This window comes from Drosophila subobscura, chromosome J (genome assembly GCF_008121235.1).
Source record: "Drosophila subobscura isolate 14011-0131.10 chromosome J, UCBerk_Dsub_1.0, whole genome shotgun sequence".
Classification (NCBI taxonomy): domain Eukaryota; kingdom Metazoa; phylum Arthropoda; class Insecta; order Diptera; family Drosophilidae; genus Drosophila; species Drosophila subobscura.
Genome location: NC_048532.1, coordinates 7,487,877 through 7,514,950, shown reverse-complemented (window position 1 = coordinate 7,514,950; position 27,074 = coordinate 7,487,877). Strand labels below are relative to the sequence as shown.

Sequence of the window (27,074 nt, the reverse complement as noted above, 5' to 3'; positions counted from 1 at the left end):
TGCATCAGGTATTGCGCTTTTTTTTCGTATATGAGTGTTTGAATGTGTGCAAAAAGGCGCGAAGTTTTTTCTGTTTCTTCCTCAATGTAATAAGCAAAGAAGAGAAGAAAGAAAAGAAAAAGCAGCGCTCTCCATGCAAGTGTCGCAGTGAAGGTGACGAATTCCAATACTTGGAGATGCCCCTCTCTTTCGATTAGTGTGTGCACACGCACTTGATCGACATAGGCAAGCAATTGGGAGGGTGATAACTTAAATGCCTCACCTCGCACTCCTACACACTCTCTACGATTCGATGTACGTGTATGTGTGCGATTTCGGTTGTGAAAAGGCGGCAAAGGCGAAATTCAAGCGGGAAAAATACGACTGCAGTAAGAAGTGGACAATTATAGACGAAAAGGTAAGCGATTTATTTATATTTATGTTGGAGGTGTATTACATTTATTTATACACAAATCTTAAATATACCCATACACTCTTTGAGCAACGGTTATATGTACATTGATATATGTACATATACATACATACATACATATGTATGTTCTGCTTAATTTATTTGTCATAAATTAAAGGCAATTGCAATTGGCAGTTGCTACTTTTTCGAATAGTTTATTAAAGCCCTCCTTAAGTTTTGTCATCTCGTAGATCTTCCTTTCCTCGTCCCGCCTTGTTTCCATTTTTAAACAAAACAAAAAAAATATTTGCAGGCATGCCACAGTAGTGTTGGTAAATCAATTGTAGAATCGTATCGCCCGTATAAATTAAATGTTCTTGGAAATTTTTATTTGGACCAAGGATAGCATCTATACCCTGCAGTCTAGTTGGGAAACAAAGAATCAACCACTTAAATTATTTAAAATTGTACTGATAGCAACAAATCCAAATCAAGAGATGACACTATTGCTTATCTCCCTGCCTGAATTCTGGCCACACTAATGCCATTAGCGAGACGCCATTTGAACTTTTGCACAACTGTGGCTAACGGGACGCACTGATCGCAGAATTGTGGCTAAACAAACTCTTAATAATGGATTTTGTTACCCTCTTTTCAACTGGTGGCAGTGTTGAGGTGAGTGCAGGCAGTGTGCAGCGACATCCGCACCAGAAAATAACCATCCCAATTCCGAATACAGTATGTGGTGCGGGAATACGCCACTGCCTTTATGGGTGCCATTTTCGCGGATCCCCAAAACTGGCATGCGAAGGTGTCGCATCAGTTTGTGGGCCAGTGCTTCCACGTGATGGGGCTGAAGTTCAACGTGAGTGTTAAGGCGTTCAGGAAAACACAGGAACATCCGTATCGCAACGAAAACCCCAACTACGTGTTTGATGCTGTGCCCTTTGTGATGACTGCTGTGGAATCGTTTCTGGCGCAGCTGCCGACTGTTCTGGACCGCTATGCGAAGAGTTTGGAGCCGAATAGGAGAAGGGCGACGACAGCCGTAGCAAAGCGCTTCCACGAGCTGACAAACCCACTGTCCTGCTATCTAAAAGTGGTGTTGACATGGACAAAAGTGGTGCACTACATATGCAAAAAAATGCAGCAGGACCCCAGCGCAGGTGATAAGTACCTCTGCGAGCCAGTGGCCAGAATGTGTGAGTGCTTGTCCCCCCCGAACCTTCTCAAACATCAATTAAGAACTATTATCTACTGCAGCATTCAGCATACTCTGCGGGCTGTCCAAGCTGCTGCCCACATTCAATAATGTGTTTGAAGGCTTCAAGCACATTTGCTTTACGCTCACCATTGACGTACGCTACGGACTGTTGTAAGTGAGCACAGGAGTCGTGTTGCGCTTGTGATCCAAAAATTCCTGTCTGTTATTTGCAGCTTCCAGGCGACCAGCAATCATGTACTAAAACCAATGCTGGACATGTTTCGGGAGCACTATGAGACATTCTGCGGCGTGGAGAACTCCGCTCTGGGCTTTGTCTACTATACCCTGGCCATTGTGGTAATCCCTGCTCCATTCAGTCGGTGCACTCAGTTGTGATTGTCCAGCAATTTTACTTTCAGATGGAGGACGAAAGTAGTTACATCATGGCCTACGAGTTCCTGGAGACTATGATCAAGCAGTTTGCCCAGGGCCAGCAGCGAGATCTAAGTGGCAATCTGTATCTGCGTCTGTTCACCAATGAGCTGATCACTGATCGATTTCTGGCCCTACACTTTGAGGTGCTAAAGTCGAGCAAATCCAAAGCCCTGCTTATGGCCACGCTGCTGTACATACAGACGCTTCAGGGGTAAGCTGTAAAAGCCGCAGGGGACTTATACTCATACTTTGCGTTTGCAGACACATTGTCAGTGCTGAACGGTTTCCAACGCGTTTCCATGAAATAATTCTGGAGCTGTTGCTTCGCCTGCCAGTAACTTTGGCGATGGTTTGTTCAATGGCAGCGAAGCTCTACGTGGAATTGGTGCAGCGCCAGTACAGCGAGAAGGAAATAGTTGTGCACATATTGGAGACGTACATCAAGAGTCAATACAATCCTCGTCGGAATCCCAGCTTTGCGCAGTTCCGAGCCCAACTGACACGCTACCTAAAGACGATCATGCAGCATTTTCCAGCGTTGGGGCGGTTCAAGATGTACGAGTGTGTGTTCACAACTCAGCAAGTGCGCATCGAACTGAGCGTCATTGCTGCACAGTCCTTAAGCGTGATCTTTGACTTGTATTTGCTTGATTATTCCACCTCGGAGGTAGCTCGAGAGCAGGTGCACGATCTTCTGCATATGTGGCCGGATCTTATCACGTCCTTGGCCAACCCGAATAGCACCCGAGCTGTGCTCTACAGCATCTACAGCGCCGTGAATTTTATGGATGTGGCTTCAAATAATCTCGAGGTTTGTCCCGCAGCAACACTCTCAATAATTTTGCTAAATATATTTGAGCATTGCCTAGCTGCTGCTGACACTGGAGAACTTTTGTCTGGATAAGTTTCTGCACGATGAAACGCTAAGCGATTCGGAGATCAACGGCCTCTACACAAACCTTTACCGCTCCTTGGAGGCAACTGGCAACAGACAGATACACATTACCGCCGCAGGATCTGTGCAGTATCAGCACGCTCAACTGCAGGCACAGATGAATGCCAATGACCTGGACGCTGAACAGAGGGAGGAACTGCTGGAAGCCTATACCCAGTGTCTGCGTCGCTTGCACGCACTGCTCAGAGCCAACAAGCTAAGCGGGGATCATCTGGTTGACATGTTGGACAGCGTAGTGCTCAATCTGCTGGAAAAACCACAGCAAAAGGAAAACCTGAGTAAGCCTGTCATACTCTCATCGTACCGTGTTAGTCACGGACTTCCTTTTCAGGTATTTTTGGCTCGGAAAGCTTGGCCTTCATGCTCATCAGGCTGCACAAGGAGCACAAGGATGTGATCGGCATAGCACAGAAGTTATGCGACTTTTGCGTTTATGAACTCACCAACTCCGCAGGGGAGAGCTTTAAGCGCACCAAGTTCATGTTCTGCTCCGTTGTCATACTGCACATTGGCTTGCAGAATGATTTCCCACTGGACGCTCCGACGTACGACGCACTCCTCATGTGTCTGACAGCCACTCCAACGGGTTCGCAGCACAGTTGCGATCAGCTCACCCAGAGCTATATTCAAGAGATGCACTTGCTGTTTCGTCAAATGCTCGCTTGCGATCAAATCGCGTTGCCCAACAACCGAATTTGGCGAGCTCTGCTGCATACCACTGTACCGGGAGCTGCCTCGCAAGTCCTTAGGAATGAGCTTGATTTGCTAGTCGGAGTTCTGATAGAGCACCGCGTTCTCTGCTATGTCCACTGTCTGTCGGTCATCCAGCTGCGCTTTGGCAACGAAGCCAGTGCCAATAAGCGAATGACCGCCACGCTGAATGCTCATCTGCGGCTTATTGACAGCCATGCCTCCGCCGTCGACGCTTGGATGCTGCGCTGGACTGTTTTCCATGGCTCGCTGAAACTCTTGATTAAGAAAATGGGCGCTGTTAGATTGGAGGCAACCACGGCCCAAGTGAACCGCTTGCTGCCGCTGCAGCATCTGCAACTGATTGTGGCCAATATGCGGCTGAAAGAAATTCATTTCCTTAAAATGTAAGTGCAGCAGTTTAGCCCAATAATAATGTAAACTAAATGGATTGTAATTTCCTTGCAGCGCTCAATTGATTTGCAGCTTAAAGGAAGCGGCAATTGGATCCAAGGAGAGAGCAGAAATCGACGGTTTTATCAATCAAATCAGCGCATTTAAATATCGCTGTGAGGATGAGAACGCGGAGCAATCAATCAGTGAACATTTTGAGGGAAAACTGCTGTCAGTGCCGCCTGGGCCCATGACACTCTGGCAACACAAGGCCATGGGGATTTGGATGTCTTAAATGCTGAATAGCCAGGTATTAATGGACAGTTTTTGGTTGCGGTTTTGGTTGATTAATAACTTGAAGTCAGTTTAGTTTTCAAAATAATGAATGGAATAATGATCTTAAAATGTAAAAGTTTCATTTCTTCTAAAGAATATGCAGATATTTATGTATAATCTCGGTTCAAATCAATCCAGATATTTAAGGATAACTTTGGTTGCGGTTTTGTTTGATTAACTTAATTTGAATTCAGTTTATTTTGGAAAATAATGAAATAATGAATGGAATAATCATTTAGTCTTACAATGTGAAAGTTTAATTTCTCCTAAAATATTAAAGAACATGATATCTATAATATAATAATAATTATACCCGGTACTCGAAGTGTAAATAGGGTATATTGTATTTGTGCACAAAGTGAATGTATGTAACGCACAGAAGGAAACGTCTCCGACCCCATAAAGTATATATATTCTTGATCAGCATCAATAGCCGAGTCGATTGAGCCATGTCTGTCTGTCCGTCCGTCCGTCTGTCCGTCCTAGCTAGAGCCACCAAATTTTGCATCCATACTTCTGTGTGCTCACACTGTTACAAGTGTATTTAAAAAAAGAGCCACGCCCCCTTCCGCCTCCGCAAAAGGGCGAAAACCTCCCAAATCTACAATTTTGAAAATCTACAAAAAACGCCATTCCGTAGGGAATGACCATATCTATCAGATCACCAAATTGGGATCCAATTGGATCATTATTATAGCCACAATGAAGAAATTTTCAGTGGCCAAACCCACCACGTCCCGCAGCTTATAGCAGCACACTGGCCGTCTGCCGCTGGCTCTGCCGCTGGCTCTGCCTCTGCCGCTGGCTCTGCCTCTGCCGTGAGTCTGCAGTGTGTGGGTCTAGGGAAGGGGGGCGAGCTAAAGGAGCGTGTTGGTGTGAGAAGTGTTGTAGATGTAGATGACAGATGAAGAAAAAATTTAAAATTTGACAAATAACCGCTAATGTACAGATGTAGTACTGAGTGCCGGGTATAAAAGTTGTGACGCGTAAGAAGCGTCTCACACGTCCCTTCTCGTTTTGGTTATAATCAAACTGGCAAGGTGAAGGCACGGGCAAACCCATGAGCTAGAACCAGATTGCTTTATAGTGGGATCCATTAACCGGCGACCCAAACCTCAGGTTACCAGATTACACACGCGCGCTCTGCAGACTCGATAGCAACAGGAACATAATGCTGAAAGGCTTTGAATTGTGATACATTTTGGAAAAACAAAGCGGAATAAAGCCTTCTTAGAATCTGGAGATGTTTGGAAAAGTAATCCTAGCCCGAAGCCAATCAAACGGATCGACATTGCCTTGATCTACAAGGCGTACATACATCTGGTTTCAGAAATAATAATTGTGTGTGACTAAAAATGGATCCCACTGCCATAGACTCCAATGATTCATCGGGCATGTTGCTCACAGAGCAGGAGCAGCAGCAGAACTTGTCCACTGAACGTGCGGCGGAGCGACTGGAGAGAAAATCTCTAGTTCTGTGGCGTCGGCCCTGGAAAACGCTGAAGTTTGGAACCATGGAAGCCGTAGGACTGCTGATTTCCTTCGCTAAGCGACTACTGAACAAGTGGCTGCTGGGCAGTCTGCTGGCTGCGGCTATAGTCTGCATACTGCCAGGACCACATCAGAGTTTCGTGAGCCTTGGCTTGAGGAATTTGTGCTTCGCCATGTACTGGCTGCTGCTGGGCATACTGTCGTCTGTGGGTTTTGGCACTGGACTGCACACATTCCTGCTGTACTTGGGGCCACACATTGCCGCCGTCACATTGGCGGCCTACGAGTGCCAGAGCCTGAAGTTCCCACAGCCGCCGTACCCGGACGAAAAGGTCTGCCCCGAGGAGCCGTATGTGCGGCAGGCTACAGATATCTGGAGCATTCTGTCAAAGGTTCGATCGGAGGCCTTGCTGTGGGGCATTGGCACGGCCATTGGCGAGCTGCCACCATACTTTATGGCCAGAAGTGCCCGCCTATCCAGCAATGAGCTGGACGATGCGGCGGTGGAGCAGCCTGAGGAGCTGGAATTGCAGAAGACCAAGCGGCATAGGCTTAAAGGACATTTCAATGTTTTGAACGCTGCAAAGTTGTGCATGGAGCGCATGGTTCGGCGTGTGGGCTTCCTGGGCATCCTCCTCTGTGCCAGCGTGCCCAATCCCCTCTTCGATTTGGCCGGCATCACATGTGGCCATTTTCTGGTGCCCTTCTGGAAGTTCTTTGTGGCTACCATGATTGGCAAGGCGCTCATCAAGGCGACCATTCAGCAAGTATTCGTGGTGGTTGCATTCAGCGACCATTTAGTCAATGGCCTGGCCAACGGCTTGGGCAGACTGCCCTGGCTTGGCGCCCATCTACAGGCGCTCTTCAAAGACTTCTTGCTGTCCACCAAGCAGCACATGCACAGAAACACAAACGGGCAGAGCGTGGGCTCTTTTACTAGCTTTGGCCCAGTTCTTGTGATGCGCGTCTTTGAAATCTGTGCCGTTGTTATGGTCGCCTACTTTGTCGTGGCCACACTCAATGCTCTCGCACAACTCCATCTCAAGCGACGACAAGAGCAGCAGCGCCATATGCGAAACATTGAACTTATTTTGTATACTGATCAAGACGAGGCGGGAGCTGATAAGGCGCATGTCTATAACCCTACGAGCTGCAGAGTATAATGGAATTTATTTAATAAATTAAATCAAATAACCAGAGAGTTCATTTTCATGGAAAACATATTCATTGAGTCAACTTTAAGTTGGAAAAAAATATGTTAAATAGAAGCAGAGATTACCCAATTTTGCAATTGCTTCCCGAGAACCGAAAATCAAACTTTGAGCTCCTTGCCTGTCTAATTAGTTATTCGATTATAATCGATAGTCACGATAATTATCGCGATCAACTTGGCTGCCTGAGGCACTGACGAACATAGAGAATGGAAATCCCCTGTCTTCCCCTACATTTGCATAAGAAAAACTCTTTGAACTTTAACGTTTTATATTCTTTATTTCATTATAATTAGTTTCATTTTGGATTGGGGTTTTCTCTTGCTGTTTATTGTTATTGTTGTGTGGTTTTTGGGTTGTGGTTGTTGCTTTTTGTTGCTTGTTGCTGTTTGTGTGTCGGTTTTCAGTATGTTTTGATGCCATCATATCATAATTATTATCATTGTACAAGTACATTTATATTCAACAGCAATTTAACACAAAGCTAAGCATTACCTTACGCGCGGCCTCTCAAGAGATTCATTCGTTTCCAGTACTGGTACTAGTATGATTCTAGCCCAATGCCCTTCTTGTTGCTGCTGTACTCGTACTCGTATTTAAACTTTATTTCAACTAATCAGCATACCTCACTCGTACACTCAAATAATGGCGGACATTCATTCGTTTTGTGGTGATGCGTGCGATAACGAAACTAAAAACTCCCTAATGGAGTGGGCGCCTCGATCCCCTATGTCCGTCCGGCTAACATTTTGCACTACCCGAGACCTATGCTGTGTACCTACACATGGATTTATGTAGTTATTTACTCTATATAATTCTCTGCGAGAATCCAAGCAACTTCAAATCGAACTAAAGAGCGTGGGGCAATCAGTTTGAATCATAAATATTAGTGTGTGGTCTTCATGGATGGTTGTGGGTGTGTAATTTCTGGCGTGGAATATACTGTCGTTAGTGCCTAATGTGTACAGACACACACAATCATACATTTATAATAGTAATTTAAGTTAAGACTAAAAGTCTTTTCGAGATTTATAGAGAGAGAGAGAGAGTGTTGACAGTAAAAAAGTTTAATTTTTAACACATTTTAACATTTACATTTGGGAAACGAAAGCTCTGCTCAACCACCAACCTCTGGGCATCCCCATCCTACCTACCCATTGCCCATTATGTAAATATACACAAAACCTAAGGGGTGTGGGGTTTGGTATCGATCAGGATGGATCCATTTAAAACTATTCCGATCCAGTGGAATTGTGTTATTCATATGTATGTATGCTGCATATAGTTAGTATTTTGTATGTATATTTTAACTACACTTTCCATATACGACACCGTACTGAACGATAACGATATGATCTAGGCCGATTTTCACCAGTGAGAATTAGGCATGCGATTAAGATTACAATTACGATTACGATTACGATTACTGTTACGATTTACGATTACTGTTACGATTACGTTTACGATATTACAATACAATTACAATCCTTTTGCCTAAACATCTTTTTACTTGACGCATAATTTTCCATGTTGTATTCAATATTTCCTGTATTGCATAAATTAGCATTTCTGTTGTGATTATTCAGTTATAATTATTATCTGCTCTTTATGTTTTTAGTTTTAGATTTAGCTTTAGATTTATTTGTTTTCCCCGCATATGAAGGTAGTCTCCTGTCTCATACACAAACAGCTTGAACTGTCCTTCGTTTCGTTATTGGTTTTTATTCGTTTCTAAAATTTGACGCCTAATACAATTTGCTTATAATTTTGGTTAAAAATTCAATTTATCATAATACCATTTTGCTATAATTTATGATTATAGATTGTATATGTACTATAAGACGAGCACGGGCAAAAACGAGGGAATAAACGAGTCAACTGAGACACTAATTACTCGGCGATACATTCAGCGGGAAATTATGCCTAGGTGAGTATTCATTCAATTTAGTTTTAATTGGGGGAAGGTGTGGCCTTTCATTACTGCTAAGTACAAAACTAATTGAATTTGACATAATCGTATGTGTCCCCCTCCGATTAGTTGAATTTGCATTTAATTTCGGATATTACTAGTTGAATTTTTTGTATTCTCTATTAGCAAACGAACAAATTTGATTGAGTTAAAATTATTGAACCATAAAATGGGTACAGAAGGGGCTTGCTAACTTGGCCTATGGAAGTACATATTTTGGTTGAAAGACAAATTCTAGCAGCGGAAAAATGGGTTCGTCCTTACGTACGGGCTCTTAGGATTAGTATTATAATTTATTGTTTTTAGATTTGTATTAGTTCTTGTTCACTGTTGTTGTTTTTGTAGTATGTATGATATATTTAAAAAAATATTAACGGCGGGAAGTACTACAATCATTTTGAAGCATTTAGTTTTTGGTTTTTACTCGAGCTTTATTCTCATCGTCAATATGTATAAGTATATGATCGTTATCATTCGATTTTGTAGCAAAATGTTCAACTCCCTTCTGTCTTCGGTTTATGTACTTTCTGTTTTTTCTTTAATGTTTTGTTACGTTTCATTTGGTTTAATTTAGTGTAGAATTCCTCTGGTTGATTGTAGAAAATTGTTATTCAATTCGGACAATAATTCGATTGCAAATGCACTCCCCAAATGCGTCCATCGATTGTGTTCTCAATTTAGTTGTATCAAAAGCAAAAGTCTTCACTGTATTGTCCTTAATGTCTCAGAGAATATATCCATTAGCATTGGTTGGTTTGTTTGTTTGTTTTTGGATGATTCGTGAGTCGTCTCCTTCCCAAGCGGACAAATGGAAGTGGGAAATGAGTTTTGATCAGTAAGCAACATTCAAAGTTCACTTTCTGCTTTTGCTTTTTATGTTTTGTATGTTTTGTATGTATATTGTCGACTACTTATGTACATCCCTTGTTTTGGTTGAGTCCTTCTTGTGTCCATTTTTGCATTAAGAATTCAGCTTAATTTTTCTTTGTTGTAAAAAAGAATCCCATAAATATTTTGGGATCTCTCATTATGCGGAAGTTGTATGCTAATGACAGTGTTTTCGTTGATCTTTAATACTTCTTACGGTTTGGTTAAATGCTTACGATTGTTGTCCATCTTTCAAATGTTTGTTGACTAACTGTTCCACTACTGACTGACTGACTCGAACGATAAATTGAAGAACTTTATTTTGTTATCTGCTTTGTACATTAAACGCAGCAAACCCGCAGCAATGCCAACAAAGACAATAATCAAAGGAGCAATAATTGAAGTCTAATTGGTTGTCTATCCGTACACCTCGTAATTATTCTAGTAAATAAATGCCAACAAATTAAGACCGAGGACTTCCCTAGTTATTCATTTTACTCTTTAGGGATTATAATTGGGGGGGAGGTTCTGTTCTGTTCTGTTTTGTTCTGTTTTGTGTTCTGTTTTGTTTTGTTAGCCAGCTTGTAATATTAATCCATTAAATGATATATTGTATTTATAAATTATGTACAATTGCATTGGTTATCCGACAGTATGGATCAGAGAGAGAGAGAGAGTTACTCTGACCAACTGCCCAACGCTTTCGAGATTCTGCTTGGGTACGCGAAGAGATCTCTTAATAATACACCCTGCGCGGTGATGTCCACATAATATTTGTTGTTAAATATAGTCATACAGTCCTGCAAAGGCGAAGAGAAACATCAGTGAAGTTAAATCAGTTAGGGATCTAAAATGATGCTGCACTCACTTCATTTAATGCTCTGCAAATATCCATAATTTTACTTATTCAAGTACAGATTATTGTGCTCAAGTCAATTGGTTCCATTTCTTCACAGTGTCCTCGTGCCACACCTAGACGAACCATTCGTCTTTTTGGGCAGCATTGGCGGCATTGGCATTCTGATGATTGCCGGAGCCGGCAATGTTCGTCTGGCTGAGGCCGGCAGAGTTTTGTGAGAGATCTTGACCTAATTGACGGAATTTGCCAAGCACCAAATGGGACGGACTTTGGTGGCCATCTTCAAGTAGTTGTGTGGAATGCGGTGGTACCCGGATGGTCCCGCAGGGTGATGCCAGTTTCCCGACTGTTGTGGCAGCTGTGTGTGCTCCCGCGTCAGCGTGCCGCCGACACTAATGCCATGATAATGCAGATGTTTCGACGAGCCATTTGTGTCGGCATTATGATGCACTGCAAGGACAGAAATTGCATTAGATTGGATTGGCATTTCATTTGTCGATTTAGTCTGACTTACGCTGAAGTGCTGTGTTCTGGTTGGAGGCATTCTCATCCTGTCGCCGACACACGCAGATGGCCACGGCCACGATAAGCGCGCTCAGAACGAGCAGAACGCCGACAACGATGAGAACGAACCAGGTCATGTCCATGCCAAAAACAGTGCTGCTAGCCTCGCCTGCAAGGAGTGTACATATGGGCTATAGATTGGAAGTATTGATGGAGTGTGTTACAAGACTTACTCTGACAAAGATTCTGCACTGATTCATCCGAGTTGTCGCCACAGTGATTGACGCCATCGCACAGCAGATCGGGATGTATGCAGAACTCGCGCGTGGCGCAGGTGAAGTCCTTGCAGGTGTGCTCTGAAAGTAGTTCGATAAGTGACAAATATAAGGCACACACTCTCTGTCACTTACTGGGATCCTTGACCGATGTAATCACCAGCTTGAAGCCGTTCGCATCTGTGCCCCAGCCATCGGTCACGTACTTCAGGGTCACAAAGTTTGTGCGCGTCAGCAGTGCATTGACGGTGTTCTTTGTGTTGCGGCAAGAGATGTCAATCTGCAGAAAGGGGAGACAAAATAGAGACATAATCAAAGTTAGTTTGCCGATGCATCCAATCAAGTACTTTCTTCCATATTTGTATTAAATCTTGTGCAACTTTTCCCACTGTGTGTGTCGGTCGTCTGTTGGTTTCGGTCACGTTATCGTCATCGTCGACGCCACAAAGTGCAAAATGATGATGACGCCTCCACCCACTGCTACTCCTGCTCCTGCTGCTCCTTCTACTCCTTCTGTGGCACGTGTATGCCTCACCCGCACTCTTCTCCCGTTTGCTGTGTAAATTTGTAATGTTGTTGGTTTTTCGTCTCATGAAAGTTCCACCAAAGGTTCATCAGCTAACCCACCCCTTGCTGCCTGCCCAAAACCACCGCAGGAGGCGTTTGTAGGCTTTGCTGTGGCTGCCTTTTCTTGACACAACGTTTTGGTCCTGCTCCTGCTCCTGGTTCGGGGCGGGGCTGTTGCTGTGGCTGTGGCTGCCTGCATCTTCGACGTGGCGCGCTTTGTGCCATATTTTAATTTTGTTGCAGCCCCGAAAATGCAAAAACTTTTCTTCGCTTTGTGTCATGCCGCCTGCCTGCTGCCTCCTGTCTCCTGCCATGTGTAGAGACATTTTAATTTTGGATTTCTGCGGCTTCCACCTCCCCACTGAGGCGGAGGCAGCCAGTGACAACTCCTTTTGTCGAAAACTATTTACATGTTCGCAAAATTGTATTCGGTTTCGTTGCTACTCTCCACTCTCTGGACTCTCCACTCTCCTGCCGTTTGCTGTGGCCAGCGTGGAGTTGGAATTTGCATACTTTCGCCACTTTGCCGGCACTCTGGCGGGGAGTGGACTTGGACTGACTCAAGTGGCAGTCGAATTCATAAATCCTGCCCAGTTACAGTCCCATTCCCCGGTGGGGTAGGTAACTTATAAAAGCTGCTTAGGTGGAAAATGCCGCAGGTCGACTGCTACTTAACTTTTGCAGCCTTCAGAGACGACTGGGGGACAACGAGAGATGAAAAGAGTGGGAGCTGGGGACTGGCGCTGCAAAACAAGTCACTTGACAAATATTTGAAGTACATAAAGATGTATGTACAATGTACATTCATATGTATAAGTGTATATATTCTCCCGCTTGGCTGCTTATTGAAATGATTTCGATGTGGCAGTCAGGGAAAAGGCAGGGCAGACGAAGGCTAATAAGCAGTGGACCTGCGAGTCTGTATTTATTGCAGATTTTGGCTTATTCCTTAGCCAGAACTGAACTTAAATAGCAGACAGAAGGTATCTCCAGCAAACACGTTCCTTTAGCATTAAAGCAAACAAATCTTTAGCGGGATTGCACATCGATTGCTCCATTGTTTATCCCCCTAAACATTTCGATATCATAAAGTTACATCGATGCATCTACAACCCAAAGTTATCTCCACATGTACAGCTTCATTCGGTTCCTGCCTTATCCTTATCCCACCAACAGCTCTGAGACCTGATAGCTCTGATCACCAATGACCGACTGTAACTCAATGCAGCCATCTAATGGTTCTGCCAATGGTGTCCGGGTTGTGCTGCTAATAAAGTCGAACGAGCATGCGGGCCTTGTCTGAAATTTAAGACCTTGCCTCAGGCCAGCACACCCTCCAGCACCCCATCCATTCTTTGACTTTGCTGGCCATAAAATGCCCATTGAGCGTTGATGCCTGTTGAACTCCGCTTGTTGTTCCCGTTATGCCCATTGCGTTTGTCGTTTTCCCTCACTGGAATCGACTGGGCGGCTTTTATGATACTTTCGCTTTTATGGGTCTCGCTCTCTTCGCCTCCTAACTTATTTACGATGAGCTTTCGTTATTTGGTTTTCGCCAAAGGGGGTGCTCCCCCTCCCGCTTCAAAGCACTGTTGACTTTTGCCTACAGCCTCCTGTCGTTCTGCCTTCCTGCCGTCATATGTATGCACACTCAGCTTTCATAATTAAAGTTAATTCAGTTGCCATCGATATTGACGTTCTCGTTAAGAATTCTTTACGTGATTTCGTTGAGGGTTTTCCCTACCGAAAGATACATAACTCCCGAGGGAGGGCTTGATGGCCTCAAGTTAAAGGTTGGCTCGTTACGAACGCAATTTTGAGTAATTTTAGCGGGGAGAGAGTTTTGGGAAGCGTGAGCCACAGTGGTACGATTTATGGACCAAACTTATAGCTATATTTGCTGCCATAGCTGCCAGAGAAACGATCGACAGAATATACCTTTAAGTTTCTAGTTGTAAACAAAATGCAGCTGCACTCTAATATCTAATCCCGAAAGTTCTGCCCTGAGTGCGCATCCCTCGATGGCCCAAAAGTTTAGTGCCTGAGCAGGTGGCAGAGGGAGAGCTTTGGCAGTGGCCCAGTGTTGGCGCCACTCTAAAATGAGGTCGTAACAGAGAGACAGAGAGAGAGAGTGAGAGCGAGAGAGCGACAGCGAGGAGAGGCGACAAAAAATGACAGCGGCCAGAGCAGCGGAATTTCTTTTGTATTTTCCATAAATTTCAAGGTTTACTCTGGAGAGAGAGGGAATAGGGTTGAAGTGTGATGGGAAAGTGCAGCCGCTCAGGCTGCATTCTGCTTGCATTTTTCTAATTTTCTAGCTGAACATTTTTATGCATATTTTTTAGTGGCTGTCGCCGTCACCGTCACTGCTCTGTTTCCTTTTGGCAAATAAAGGATTTGGCTTATGCGCGCTCTATTTGTGGCCACTTTCCTACTTCCATCACACACACACAGCAGACACACACAGTCTCTCCTTCGCATTAAATAATGCAGTGTGGGAATGGTATGAGGATAGGAGGCGGGCAACGAATGAAAAATGGAAATTGTTGCTGATAAAATCACAGAGCCATCAGCAGCAGCAGCAGCAGGAAGAGTAGGAGGAGGAGCAGGAGCAGGAGCAGTTGGCAGCTTGCAGCCTTCGCCGCAGTGCAGCCGCAGTGGAGCCTTGGAACCGCAACAGCCTCTCCCTCTACCTCCCTCCCTCCTCGCACTCTTTGCTCTGGCCTGTCATCATTGCAAATGTTGCAGCGACAAAATTATGCCTTTGTGTGTGTCTCTCTCTGTGTGTGTGTGTGTGTGTGTGGTGGAGTATGTGGAGCATAGCGGAAGCCCCACAGGGATTGAACCTAAAATGTCAGAAGCATCAACGTGATCTGGATAATGCGGTAGCTGTGGCTGCCTGCCTGCCTGGCTGGGCGGTTGCCTGTGTGTGGGTGGTGCTGCTGGTGCGGCAGTAGAATTCACAGTTGGCCAGCAAATTGTGGTGCTACCCCCACAGCCCCCTCCACCCGCTCCCTGTCCGGCCTTCGGCTGTGGCAAACTAAGCAATGATTGGCCTTAACTATCGGCATGCGATGCACTTTCTCAAACTATGTACAGAAGATATTTATGTACATATATCTGGATTCTAGATGCATGCAGATGCTGCTGGCATATCATCAGCTCTCGATTCCTTGAACATTACTTAATGGGATACACCGCTCCCGCTTCAGGGAGTTGCTCAATCTAATCGATAAGGGGAATAAGGAATGCTGGCACTGGTTGCTTCTAGTATTTAAAATATGTTCTGATTTGGCCAGAAATTATTGCAGTTTACATAGTTTGGATTATCTCTCATCAAACTGCTAGAAAACAGGATGCAGACACGGTTTTCATGCACAGATTTGTTAACTTCCCTTTATTTGTGCATATTTATTGTTTATCTTCGTTCAAATGAACATCAAACTTTAGTGCAATGAATTAAAATTTGCAGAATGCATGGTTTCGACGTGTAAGCATTCGAATAAGTATTTCTACTTGAGTGCCTTTTTATAGCGAAAGTTTGGACTAGAAACTACTCCCCCCCAAGGAGCATGCCAGCACCTGTTTAAACATATGTAAATATTTATTTATGTACATATGCTTCATGCCAATTTGAGTTGTCTGCTTTACAGTTCAGCTGCTAATAATTCAATCTACTGTACGCAAACATAGACACACAACCCACACAACCCATGGCTGCACCTACACAATTACTACAGCTCCATGGCAGGGCAGCGGCAGCTCTCACTTGTGCAAGGATTTGCATACTCGCAGTTTGCTCACATCGATGCTAGGATGCGCGCTGTAATTACCAATACAGTCTGGCCAACCACTCTTCGTACGAGATACATTTTTAGTCAGTTACCCAACTGTGTGTAGACTTTCGTTGGACACGGTATGCAAATTTGTAGCACAAATCTAATTGGTCGCTCAAAGTTGTTTCGCTTCGACTGCCACCGTGGGGATAAGCTATTCCCAAGCAAATCAATAAAGCTACAGCCACCCAAGCAAATATGTGCGGGGATTTAGATGGTATCGGGCATAGGATTCGCTACCTTTTTCGATTTGCATATGCAAACTAGCGTTTTTATACCCGGTACTCGAAGAGTAAATAGGGTATATTGTATTTGTGCACATAACGGTTGTATGTAACGCACAGAAGGAAACGTCTCCGACCCCATAAAGTATATATATTCTTGATCAGCATCAATAGCCGAGTCGATTGAGCCATGTCTGTCTGTCCGTCTGTCCGTCTGTCCGTCTGTCCGTCCGTCTTGTTGAGCGCCTGGATCTCAGAGACCATAAAAGCTAGAGCCACCAAATTTTGCATCCAGACTTCTGTATGCTCACACTGTTACAAGTGTATTTCAAAATGAGCCACGCCCTCTTCCGCCCCCGCAAAAGGGCGAAAACCTCCCAAATCTACAATTTTAAAGATAAAAGAAAACTAAAAACGCCATTCCGTAGGGAATGACCATATCTATCTGATCACCAAATTGGGATCCGATTGGATCATTATTATGGCCACAATGAAGAAATTAAGTTGCAGTGGCTAAACCCACCCTGTCCAGCAGCTTTTGTTGCTTTTACACATTCTCTCATTCACACTCTGCTTCGCGCAGTGGCAGAGGCCTCTTCCCCTGACACGTCTCTGACTCATCTTCTGCCGCGACTCTGCCGCTGCCTCTGCCCTGACTCTGCAGTGTGTGTCTCTAGGGAGGGTGGCGAGCTAAAGGAGCGTGTTGGCGTGAGTAGTGTTGTTGATGTAGATGACAGATGAAGAGAAAATGTAAAATTTGACAAATAACCGCTAAGTTGCAGATGTAGTACTGAGTACCGGGTATAAGAGTTGTGACGCGGCTTAAGACGCGTCTCACAACGTTCCTCCTCGTCGCTAATAAAAATGTGCGACACGTAGCCCCAAAATCCCAAGAACAATGAAGCAGCGACGTGGTCTGCGCGGGAAAGCAATTATGTTGCAGGCGGATGGCATGAATGGACTCACCTTGGGCGTGGAGACGGCATGGGCACCGTCGAAGACCAGCAGGTGGTCGTTGCAGTCCAGTTGGAGCATGTCGAAGCGCAGCATGAAGCGCTGCAGCACCGAGTGCGTCTGGAACGTGATGATGCAGTCCAAATTGCGCTCATTCTGTGACCAGAGAACGGCACCGTCGATCTTTCTGTAGAGCTGCTGCAGAAAATGATTTTTGCACAGCGACTGCATATAATCTGCAAAGGAGAGAGAGAGAGAGAGAGAGAGAGAGAACAGTGGGTTATTGATTATTCCCTCTATTGGATATTATGTGGAAAGCGCAGTGGGGGAGGCTCTTCTGTGGCTGCAAGAAAAACGAAACGAAACTTCAGACGCTCTCACACAGCCACACACACACAATCTCCGGGTGCCACTTCCTTTTGCCTTAATGGTGGGGCGTCGCGTCTCGCCTCGTCTCGTCTCGTGCGCTGCGCCGGAAAATGTGCACTTACGTTTTAATGGAGGGATGAAAAATTCATTTACGCTTCGTTTCGCGTGCTACTTGCACACATGTGCACACACAGTGCGCACCAGTTGCGTTCGCCCCCAGAAGCCAGCCACTGCATCACACACTGCACTTCAGTAACTATGTATATAAGATGGTGAACTGAATGTACGTTCATAATATGATATCAAAAATTCATCACCATGCATACGTTAATGCCTGGATTCTGGATTCTTAGACTCGTACATTTATGCACCAAGAAAACTTAAACTTTCGTTCCAGCAAAGATTTGATTTGATTTGCCAAAGAGCAGCAGCTATAGAGCCATTCCAATTATCTAATAGAAAATGCAATTTAATTTCGCTTATTAAGCCACTTCCAGCCACTTTCAGTGCTGCGCTTTAAGGGTCAATCAAAATCAGCTAATGACCAGCGTCAGTGTAGTTATACCTACTCATAGCAGCCATCTGCTGTAAAGTAGTTGCGCATTATTTAAGCAACTTTTAATTAGTTTGATGGCGAAAACTATAGCGCTTAAGTGCGAAATGCATTAACATGGAACGAGGGGCCATTTCCAGGAGCCACTGGACGTCGGCGCGCATGCAAATGAAGCCTCAAGGCGTGGGCCGACAGACTCCGGCAGTTCCGGCAGCAATAAAGCCAACGCGTGCCAGCAGCAGGACGATGACTCCAGTTAATGGAACCCACTATGCTGGGTGGAAAGTGCGGTACAGCAGGGTGCGGGGCTTACGTGCGCCTGATTTCAGGCAATTTCCTGCTTAGCAACCGCTTCCGTTCCTGCTGCTGCTGCCGCCGCCGCACTAATTCAATTTCTCTCCAATAAAACGCACAAGATGACGACGCATCAGCGCCAGCGTTGCTGGGGGTGGAGAGTGGAGAGAAAGACCAACCAAGGAATTTACTACAAATCTCGTTTTACGCCCTGCACACACACATTCGCTCCACAGTACAGAAAGAGAGTGGAGTTGCGAAGAGAGCAGTTCTCTCTCTCTCTCTCACCATAAGTAGTAGTAGTGGAAGAGAATTTGGCTCACCTTGGAAAGGAACTAACGGAATAAAAGCACCTTCATGTGTGGCTCTCCCTCTTGCTCCCTCTTCTTTGCTCTCTCATTGCAAATGCCTTATTTTTCGGTCACAAATGTTGTTGTCGCCGCGTTTGCCAACTTCAAAATTGAATTCACAATTGGATTGTGAATGGCTGACAGGGACAGGGACAGCGAACAGCCGCCAGCCCTTTGTTTCACCTCCTCTCTCCCTGTTGGGTCCAGACCCCGTCTGCTTTATATGTAATTGGCAATTTAGTTACAATTTCTCTTTGATCTCCGCCAAAGTAAATAGCAGAGAAAGGCAAAGAAATGGGCCGCAGTTGGCAGTAATGGGGAGGTGTGGGGATGCTAGGCACTTCTGCTCCTGTGCTACCTGCACAAATTGGCCGCAAGCCATTTTCTGAGTAATTTTCAGTGGGCTCTTCCGAAGTGGAAAATGTTGGAAGCTCTTTGTGCTCCTGGTACCACCTTCTAGGAGCGAGGATCTGCCAAAATATACCATTCGATTCTGGGAAATAATGCGCCTCTTAATTTTATATTTGTTTTAAATTGCCTATTTTTATGTTAAATTTTGTATTTTCAATATTTAATGCTTTAATATTTGTTTTTCTTTTACTAGGTTGAAAACTGTGTTTCTGTTAAGCAGTTGTGGCGTGACAACTGCATACACACACATACATATGTACATACATATGTACATACATATGTACATGTATATGTTCCAGCTCGGTCACAAACTTTCGTTCTTCGTTGTGTGACATAGAAGAGAGGAAGACGAGGAGAAGCACATGCAAATTTCCAAGATCGAGCTTTGATCTACGCTGCTCTGCTGCACCTCTCTCACCTCCAACTTTTGTTACGCTCTTGACTCGTTCTTTGCTGGGAGAGGGAAATTACTTGGAGCCGTTCACGCTCTAATCACAGCTTGCAGCTTCCCACGATCTTTCGTTTTTCGGTGACCACCCACACATGCATGTGCACTATTCGGACACCAACTTGCGCTCTTGGTTTTGGTGTGAGATAGGAGAGAGACAAGACGAGCAGAAACAAAGGGCGCTCTTTTGGTTTGAGCTGCAGACGAATGCACAGCTTAATCAGTTCTCCCTCGGATCATTAATTAAAGCGGTCATTAAGCGGCGGTCAATTAAATCGTATGTCAAGCGGTGCGCGCGCTTCTAAATGCATTGTGCGTGTGTGCGTGTGTTTTACCACGGCTTTAGCTGCCTTCGCGGGCACACGTGTTTTCGCGTCGAGAAGTAAAAGTTCTATAATGCTAGTAAAAAATGTATGGAAACGTAAACCAAACCACGAGTGATAAATGTAGCTAGTGCTTAAGATGAAAATCGGCCGGAAAAGTAATGAAAAGTTTTGGAAATGGCCGTAAGTGCAAATGTAAAAGCAAGTCGTTGCAATTTATTCCAATGTTTTTTTTTGTGTGAAAAAAGTCCCGTAAGTGAGTGGCAGTTCTAGCGGTGCTGCCAGCGCAAGCTTCCAGTGAAGTGAGTTTGAGTGAAAAGTGTGTGAAGGAAAGGTAACGGCATCATGGCAAGATGTGCCAATCATCTTGAGCTTTTTTTTCTGTGACTGAGAGTGATAGTGCCAGGCAATCGAGTGAAAGTTTCAGTGAAAACAAAAGCATAACGCAGAAATATCCCTGAAATTAATTCCAATGATTTTTTATGTGAAAAAAGTCCCAAAAGTGAGTCGCAGTTCTAGCGGTGTTTCCAGTGCGTGTTTCCAGCGATACGAATTTGAGTGAGAAGTGGAGTGCAGAAAAGGTAACGGCACCATGGCATGATGAGCCATTCACCTTGAGTGTTTTTGTTTGTCAAGTTTTCTGCTTTTTTTTCTGTGAGTGAGAGTGACGGACGACAAAATGAGTGAAAGTGTCAGTGAAAAAAAAAGGAAGTGGCAAGCAGCACAACCAAATAATTCAAAACAACAAAAACAACAACACAATGCAACATAAGAACACCGTAAATAATAAACAACGCTTAAGAATTATGGGATCCGGTGAGTCGTTTTTGTCTCGTTTTACTTTTATGCTGTTTTTACCCGATTTCCTCTTTCATATTATCTTAGCATTTCAGTTATATTTTCTTAGCATTTTGTTTATATTTTCTTGGCAATTTATATTATATTTTCTTAGCAATTTATATTATATTTTCTTAGCATTTCAGTTGCATTTTCTTAGCATTTTATTTATATTTTCTATATTTATATTTTCTATATTTATATTTTCTATATTTATATTTTCTATATTCATATTTGCCCTAGTTCGTTTTTAAAAGGTATTTTTCAAACATGTCCTGCTTTGTGCAGGACAAAGCATAACCTTTGCATACTCAAATGTGTCGCTGTTTTAGACATTTTCTTCAGAGCAAACCGAACTTTGACAGCGACAGATGCATCTGCATCAGCATCCACCATGTGGAATGGGAATGGGAATGGGAATGGGAATGGATTGATGAAAAGTGAGAAATAGTATTTCTGCACAATTTGCCACAGAGGGACAGGCAGGGGGAGAGGTGGAGAATAGGTGGGCAGCAGAGTGGATGAGATAGATGGATGAATGGATGGAGACACTTGCGAAATATCAATTACGTTGTGGAGTGGAAATACATATACAGAAGCTCGGATGCTATTTCCGCTACAAGTACGGGTATCATTGGCTCCTAGGCAAGCCACGGCAGAGGGGGGGATGAGGGAATCCTTCAATCATTTCTGGCCAGGAGCGGCCTAGAGCGGCTGCCTCTGCTTACCCATATGTGTGTTTGTTTGTGTGTATCGGGATTATCGTGCAGCTGCGCTGCTCTGCGCTGCTCTGCGCTGCTCTGCGCTGAACTGAACTGAACTCTTCCCTGATCCCCGCAGGGACCAAGACGAGAGAGAGATAGACGGAGGACAGCCTCGGGCTGTCGACTGTCGGTTCTGTGTGTGTGTGTGTGTCGGGAGCGAAAGACAAACGAAAGCCGCGCGGAGCGCTGAAACCCATGTGACATGCCCGACACCCCCAGCAGGAGCCAACGGGGAGACCCAGGCCCAGGCCCAGGCCGGAGACAGACGGCAGATACATTTTCTATAAATTAAGGCATTTCTGTCACAAATGTCGGGGGAGCAAAGGGAAAACAATTCCATTTGCCGCTGGGCTGGGCTGGAGTGGCAAGTGGAGAGAAAAGGAGCCGCGGATCTGCCAGATGGAATTGCAACATGCCTCAAGTTCAGTTTCAACTCCTCACAGACTCCTCTCAAACACACACACACACACACAAATGTGCAGAAGTGTGTTTATCTCCCATTTGTTTATGCACTCGAGAGTGCGGGCTGGGGCTGGGACTCGGCACTGGGTGTGGCATCTGCCACATGGCATAACAAAAAGAACAGGCAAGAAATGGCTTTTGCCGAAATTAGGGATAATCCCCTGGCTTAATGGGTGACTGTTGTGTTCCCATATCAAAGCCGAAAATACGAACACCGAATACTAAAATATATCTACTCGAAATCCAACTCAAATTGTGTCCCATTCCATGTCGATTGATGGACAGGAAAAACTCTCTGCGCCCCGCCATCCACCTGCTAGCTGGTCTCATCTGTCGGGAGATTATTCGCTCGGAATAACTCATTTGTTCACATTAAAGCACTGGCGAAAGGATTAAAATTAGCATAATTAATTTCTGGGATTTCCCACTCGCGTTATTAATCGACTAATAATGCCAACGCCCAAGGACAGCAGCTCTGCGTGCTGTTCCCACTCTAATAATTGAACCCATCCCGGGCCCTAGATGACCCCGAGATGCTGTGGATATCCCCATGGCTCGGGGCAATCCCCAGCCATAACAAAAACACCACTAACCCTGTCTAACCCAGAGAGTAACCTTCTCATAGCTCGCGGGATCCGGCATCGCACTGGTAATGGCCCTCGCAGGAGCCTGTAGCTCGGAGCCGGCTAACTCCGGGAGCTGCGAGTATTTCGCAGCTTAATGCTTCCGGCCGGGGACCGGGCACAGTGTGGGCTGTCCGGATGTGCTTGGTGGTCTTTAATGCGTTTATGCCAGACTCCCAGACCCAGTTGCAAGACTCCATCCATGCTTGATTTCGAAACCCACATCCCTGGACGACGGTTGATGTCTTCACTTTGCTTCTTTGGCTTTGGGTTGCTTTGCTGCTTTGAGGAAAATGATGTTTACTCTGCTGCCACGCTCGTCTAATTCCGTGCACATCCTACAAGCACACAGACAGAATTCGTCCTTTGCTGGAATTTTACTGGCACTCCCACGAGCCCAGCCGCACACGCATGGCATGGGGGCGGATGGGCCTTGCCTTCGAAGGTGGCGCCCAGAGCTGCCACATTCGCAAATAAACGAATCTTTGGCCCACCTCCGAGAGGTTCGATGAGTCTCCTTTCGACTAGACAAATATTGAGTGCAGCTTCTTGGAAGCTAAATTTATTATACGCCTCTAGACACACACAGCAAGCAGTAGTCCTGGCATAATCATAGACCGAGGACAAACATCGTTGTGTACCTCAATTGCAGTGCAAAGGATATCTCTGATGAGTGTTTCTTGATTAGAAAGAGATTTCTGTAGTCTCAGTTATGCTTTGGTAAATATTTCGCAGTTTGCACTAAGATTTGCGAGCAAACAGAAAGCTAACTTTATGGCTCATTGAGTTGAGATGTTGTTCTGGGGAGCTTCAATTTAATTAAGTGGCGTTAGGATACCCAAAGCAAAGCATTGTTGGTACCACAAAAAGATGTGCACAATCTCTGCAATCTTTGAACGGATGCTGCAACCTGGAGGATCTCCATGAGCCGAGTGTTCCTTGAATCCGGCACCGGCTTATGGCCCCACTCATCCTTTGGTGCAATTCAAATCCCAAGCATGCCCTGAACTGACCTGTCCCGACCACCGACATTGAAATGCAAATTTAATGTAAATGTTTTAAACTAATTTTCAGTGATTATGCAAAACCGCAAATAAATCTGCAGCCTTCAGTCGAAGCCCTGCCACAAGGAGCAGCAGCAGCAGCAGCAGCAGCAACAACAATGAAACGTCCCGAAAACCGCAGCAGGAGCCCCAGCTCAGTGCGTGCCCCAAAGGGCTGCGTGGCATGGAGTGGGGGAAGTTGGTTTGCTGCTGCTGCTGCTGCTGTGGCAAAAACTTTGCCTCGAAATCTGCTTGGTTTTCGATCATCTGCCCCCGCCCCGCCTCGTACCCTCCTGCTGCTGCTGGTCTGTCCGGATGTGCCGGGGCAAGTTGGTTGCAACAAAATAATTTCGCTGGCTCGTTTGTCAAACTAATGGCAGGAATTCGAGCAATTTAAGGCAACAAAGGTTAAACAATGAATTTCCTGTGCTCCAATATTGAATTTTACTTGACCCCGAGGGCGTTCGTGTGATGTCATCACTGTTCCAGAGTCCACTCCCAGCCCACATCCAGCACTCAACCACTTGGCCCCTGCCTCGCACTCGCTCTCGGTTGACTGGCAGCTGAGGCTGGCGCCGACAGCTGGTGCCGGACTCACACGCTCCATTAGCGCGACCAAAACTCGATGGCATCTTTTGTGGACTTGGCCCCGGATACGGATTTGGGCAGATGACGCCTCCGGACTTATGCTGCCGCTGTCCCTGTCCTAATGAAATAATTGAAGTAAATGCTTTTCGCCCCAGCGATTTCCTACATTTCCATCCGAGCTCGCTGGCTCGTTGGTCCGTGGCGTTTGCCGGCGGTTTGCATAATGAGCATAATCCCTCGACTGGCTACACTTGACACTGCCCACGGGCCCACGAGCCCACGAGCGGAGCAACATACAATCGAGGGAGAGCGTCATCCTCGTCGTCGTCGGTTTGTCAAAGTAATTGGCCAATTTGTGGGCGGCATTTGGGCACACTTTCAGGCTTCACGATTATTTATGTCCCTGCTCAATTATGATGAGTCGCTGTGCCGCGTAATTACACAATGAATTTTCCATTTTCACGCGTAAACTTTAGCTGGGAAATATCAGAAAATTCTTAAGAGAAAAGAGACAATGCGGCAGATCTAGAGATCTCTGGGAGGCGCTGCTTTAAGCCATGAAGAAAGTAATTGTAGAGGGCGGAGATCATATTCCGTAAAGGAAATGAACACTCGAGCAATTTCCATTAGCCCAAAACTATTATTAATTGCCTGACAATTGCCGCTAATGACTGAAATAAAGCCAAAGCCAACAGTTCCTGCGTCTGAGGACACACATTTTGTGTGGCTTTCGGCAGACAAACTACAAACGGAGAGAATGAAAATCCTGCGGGACATCCGAGCAATGATTTGGCCCACTCAGGTGTGCGCGCTGCTGCCCTTCTTCAGCGGCGAGGAGCATGAGGAGAATTTTCGCTTGAGCAAATGGGGCAGATGGTATGGCAGAGTGATTGCTGCCTTGCTGCTGGTTAGTTCGGCGCTGCTGTGCCAGGATGTGCTGTTTGCCTCGCTGGAGTACAAGCTGGTGGCCAGCTCGCTGGGCGACACCGAGGAGATCAATCGCACCATCGAGACGCTCTTCTGCATCTGCAGCTACACGATGATGGTGCTCTCCAGCGTGCACAATGGCTCGAAGCACTGGAGCACGCTGCGGGACATTGCGCGGATCGACGAGTATCTGGAGGTGAATGGCTTCAGGGAGAGCTACAGCTGCCGCCTGCTGGGCGCCCTGGTGGCTGCCACCTCCACGAGCGTGGTGCTGGTGGCCTTCTACTACGTTCACTTTCTCAGCGGCATCGGCAGTCGTCGGCAGTGGATCCTCATGCTGGTCTACAGCCTGCAGATGCTCTACTCCGGTGTGTTTGCCGTCTATCTGCGCACCATCCTCAAGAATCTGGCACTGCGCATCGAGTTTCTGAACCGACGGCTGGATGAGTTCACGCGGCAGGAGAGACGCAGCAGGCGGAACGACCGCGAGAACTGGCGGGAGCTGAGCAACCTGATTGAAGTCTTCTGCAAGTTCCGCTACATCACGGAGAACATGAACTGTGTGGCCGGAGTGGGTTTGCTCTTCTACTTCGGCTTCTCCTTCTACACGGTCACCAACCAGAGCTACTTGGCCTTCTCCACGCTCACCGCCCAGCAGTCGGCGGACATGGCCGACACCATGGGCCTGTCCTGTGCCTGGGTGCTGGCCGAGACTGTCACCATGGCCGTCATTTGCAGCTCGTGCGATTGTCTGGCCTCGGAGGCCAATACCACTTCCCAGATCCTGGCACGTGTCTACGGCAAGAGCAAGGAGTTCCAGAACATCATCGACAAGTTCCTCACCAAAAGCATCAAGCAGGATGTGCAGTTTACGGCCTACGGCTTCTTCGCCATCGACAATTCAACGCTTTTTAAGATCTTCTCGGCTGTGACAACTTATCTCGTGATTTTGATACAATTCAAGCAGCTGGAGGACTCCAAAGTGGAGGAAGTTGAGGTGTGAATAATGCCACGAAATTGCATTTTTTTCGACATTTTTCTGAGCACAAATAAAAAATTGAATTCTGCAATGCAAAATGTTATTTTTGTAGCCAAATTCTAGGGGATTATATAGGAAGAAACAGGAGTATTTCCATGGCTTCTCTCCGAAACATTTCTCACCCGATTTACGTGCTTGAAAATCAATAAAAATAAAGGAACAGAAAAGAAGGCTGCAATTTCTGCCAGCTGTGGGCATGGGACCAAAACAAACATTGCAATGCGTGTGGGAACTCGTGAAATCATGGTGTCGTCTCCTGAGTACCAGTAGAAGCTGAAGCTGAGTTTACCAAAGGGCGTGCCAGTTGCAACTTAAACGCATCATTAAACTTTTGTCAGGAGTTGCAGTGCAGGAGCAGGAGCAGGAGCAGGCAACCTCAAGGCAGAGAGAGAGAGAGGGAGAGTCACTCGAGCGTGCAACGAAGATGAAGTGCCAAACTAATGAAAGAACTGTGAAATAAGCGTCAGAGCAAAGGAGATATGGGGGCCAGGGGCCAGGCCAAAGGGACAAGAGCCCAAAAATGGGCCAAACGATAAGATTCAGTGGAAGTTTTGCCCGTCCTCTTCCGCTCCATTCCATTCGCTGGCAAGGCAATAATCAAGCGAATTGTCGCCCTGTCATAATGTTTGAATAGTCGAAAGTTGGGCCAAGTTGCGATTTGTTTTTTCAGTGGAAATCTTATAAAATATAACTGATAGGTGGATACCAAAAAGTAGAGCTGCTGGTCTGCAAAATGGTAGAGAATTCCCCAGGAGTCCTCCTCCTTCACTTTATCCCGATTGAATTGAGTTTTTTTTTGTATTTTCTTTCGCTCGTTTTTTTTCCATTTTTTTCCATTTTATGATTGAACAAACTTTGGCAGTTGCGATTGGCAATCGTGGG

The 27,074-nt window shown here is 45.6% G+C and overlaps 4 protein-coding genes across 7 annotated transcripts in view; 3 read left to right on the top strand and 1 right to left on the bottom strand.

Moving 5' to 3' along the window:
- Positions 1–930: 930 nt before the first annotated feature.
- On the top strand, positions 931–4,630 carry LOC117894838. The gene is made up of 9 exons (XM_034802086.1): positions 931–1,066; positions 1,131–1,593; positions 1,655–1,766; positions 1,829–1,952; positions 2,015–2,241; positions 2,292–2,841; positions 2,900–3,263; positions 3,317–4,082; positions 4,144–4,630. Exons 1-9 carry the CDS (start codon positions 1,025–1,027, stop codon positions 4,361–4,363), a joined length of 2,868 nt encoding a protein of 955 aa, XP_034657977.1. The 5' UTR covers positions 931–1,024; the 3' UTR covers positions 4,364–4,630.
- A 1,091-nt stretch (positions 4,631–5,721) lies between these two features.
- On the top strand, positions 5,722–7,058 carry LOC117893367 (vacuole membrane protein 1). The gene has a single exon (XM_034799960.1). The coding sequence runs from the start codon at positions 5,760–5,762 to the stop codon at positions 7,056–7,058; it is 1,299 nt and encodes a 432-aa protein (XP_034655851.1). The 5' UTR covers positions 5,722–5,759.
- Positions 7,059–9,485: 2,427 nt separating this feature from the next.
- Positions 9,486–27,074, bottom strand: part of LOC117893137 — a 29,682-nt gene continuing 12,093 nt past the window's right edge. For 3 of the 4 annotated variants that reach the window (XM_034799589.1, XM_034799591.1, XM_034799593.1), the window contains exons 3-7: positions 17,174–17,397; positions 11,716–11,860; positions 11,539–11,661; positions 11,316–11,474; positions 11,031–11,251 (exon numbers count right to left, since the gene is read on the bottom strand). In XM_034799589.1, the coding sequence (XP_034655480.1) occupies positions 11,031–11,251; positions 11,316–11,474; positions 11,539–11,661; positions 11,716–11,860; positions 17,174–17,397 (872 nt within the window). Of the gene's footprint in view, positions 10,743–10,810; positions 11,252–11,315; positions 11,475–11,538; positions 11,662–11,715; positions 11,861–17,173; positions 17,398–27,074 lie in introns of those variants that run through there. The other variant, XM_034799592.1, reaches the window with a different exon arrangement.
- On the top strand, positions 24,920–26,602 carry LOC117893136 (gustatory receptor 68a). Its single transcript, XM_034799588.1, has one exon. It carries the CDS (start codon positions 24,984–24,986, stop codon positions 26,154–26,156), a length of 1,173 nt encoding a protein of 390 aa, XP_034655479.1. The 5' UTR covers positions 24,920–24,983; the 3' UTR covers positions 26,157–26,602.

Excerpts from the sequence above, each read along its gene's own strand:
- LOC117894838 (XM_034802086.1), top strand. The coding sequence starts at position 1,025 with ATGGATTTTGTTACCCTCTTTTCAACTGGTGGCAGTGTTGAG. Across the intron at positions 1,067-1,130 it reads CAACTGGTGGCAGTGTTGAG|TATGTGGTGCGGGAATACGC; the intron begins GTGAGTGCAGGC and ends TTCCGAATACAG. Across the intron at positions 3,264-3,316 it reads ACAGCAAAAGGAAAACCTGA|GTATTTTTGGCTCGGAAAGC; the intron begins GTAAGCCTGTCA and ends CTTCCTTTTCAG.
- LOC117893367 (XM_034799960.1), top strand. The coding sequence starts at position 5,760 with ATGGATCCCACTGCCATAGACTCCAATGATTCATCGGGCATGTTGCTC.
- LOC117893136 (XM_034799588.1), top strand. The coding sequence starts at position 24,984 with ATGAAAATCCTGCGGGACATCCGAGCAATGATTTGGCCCACTCAGGTG.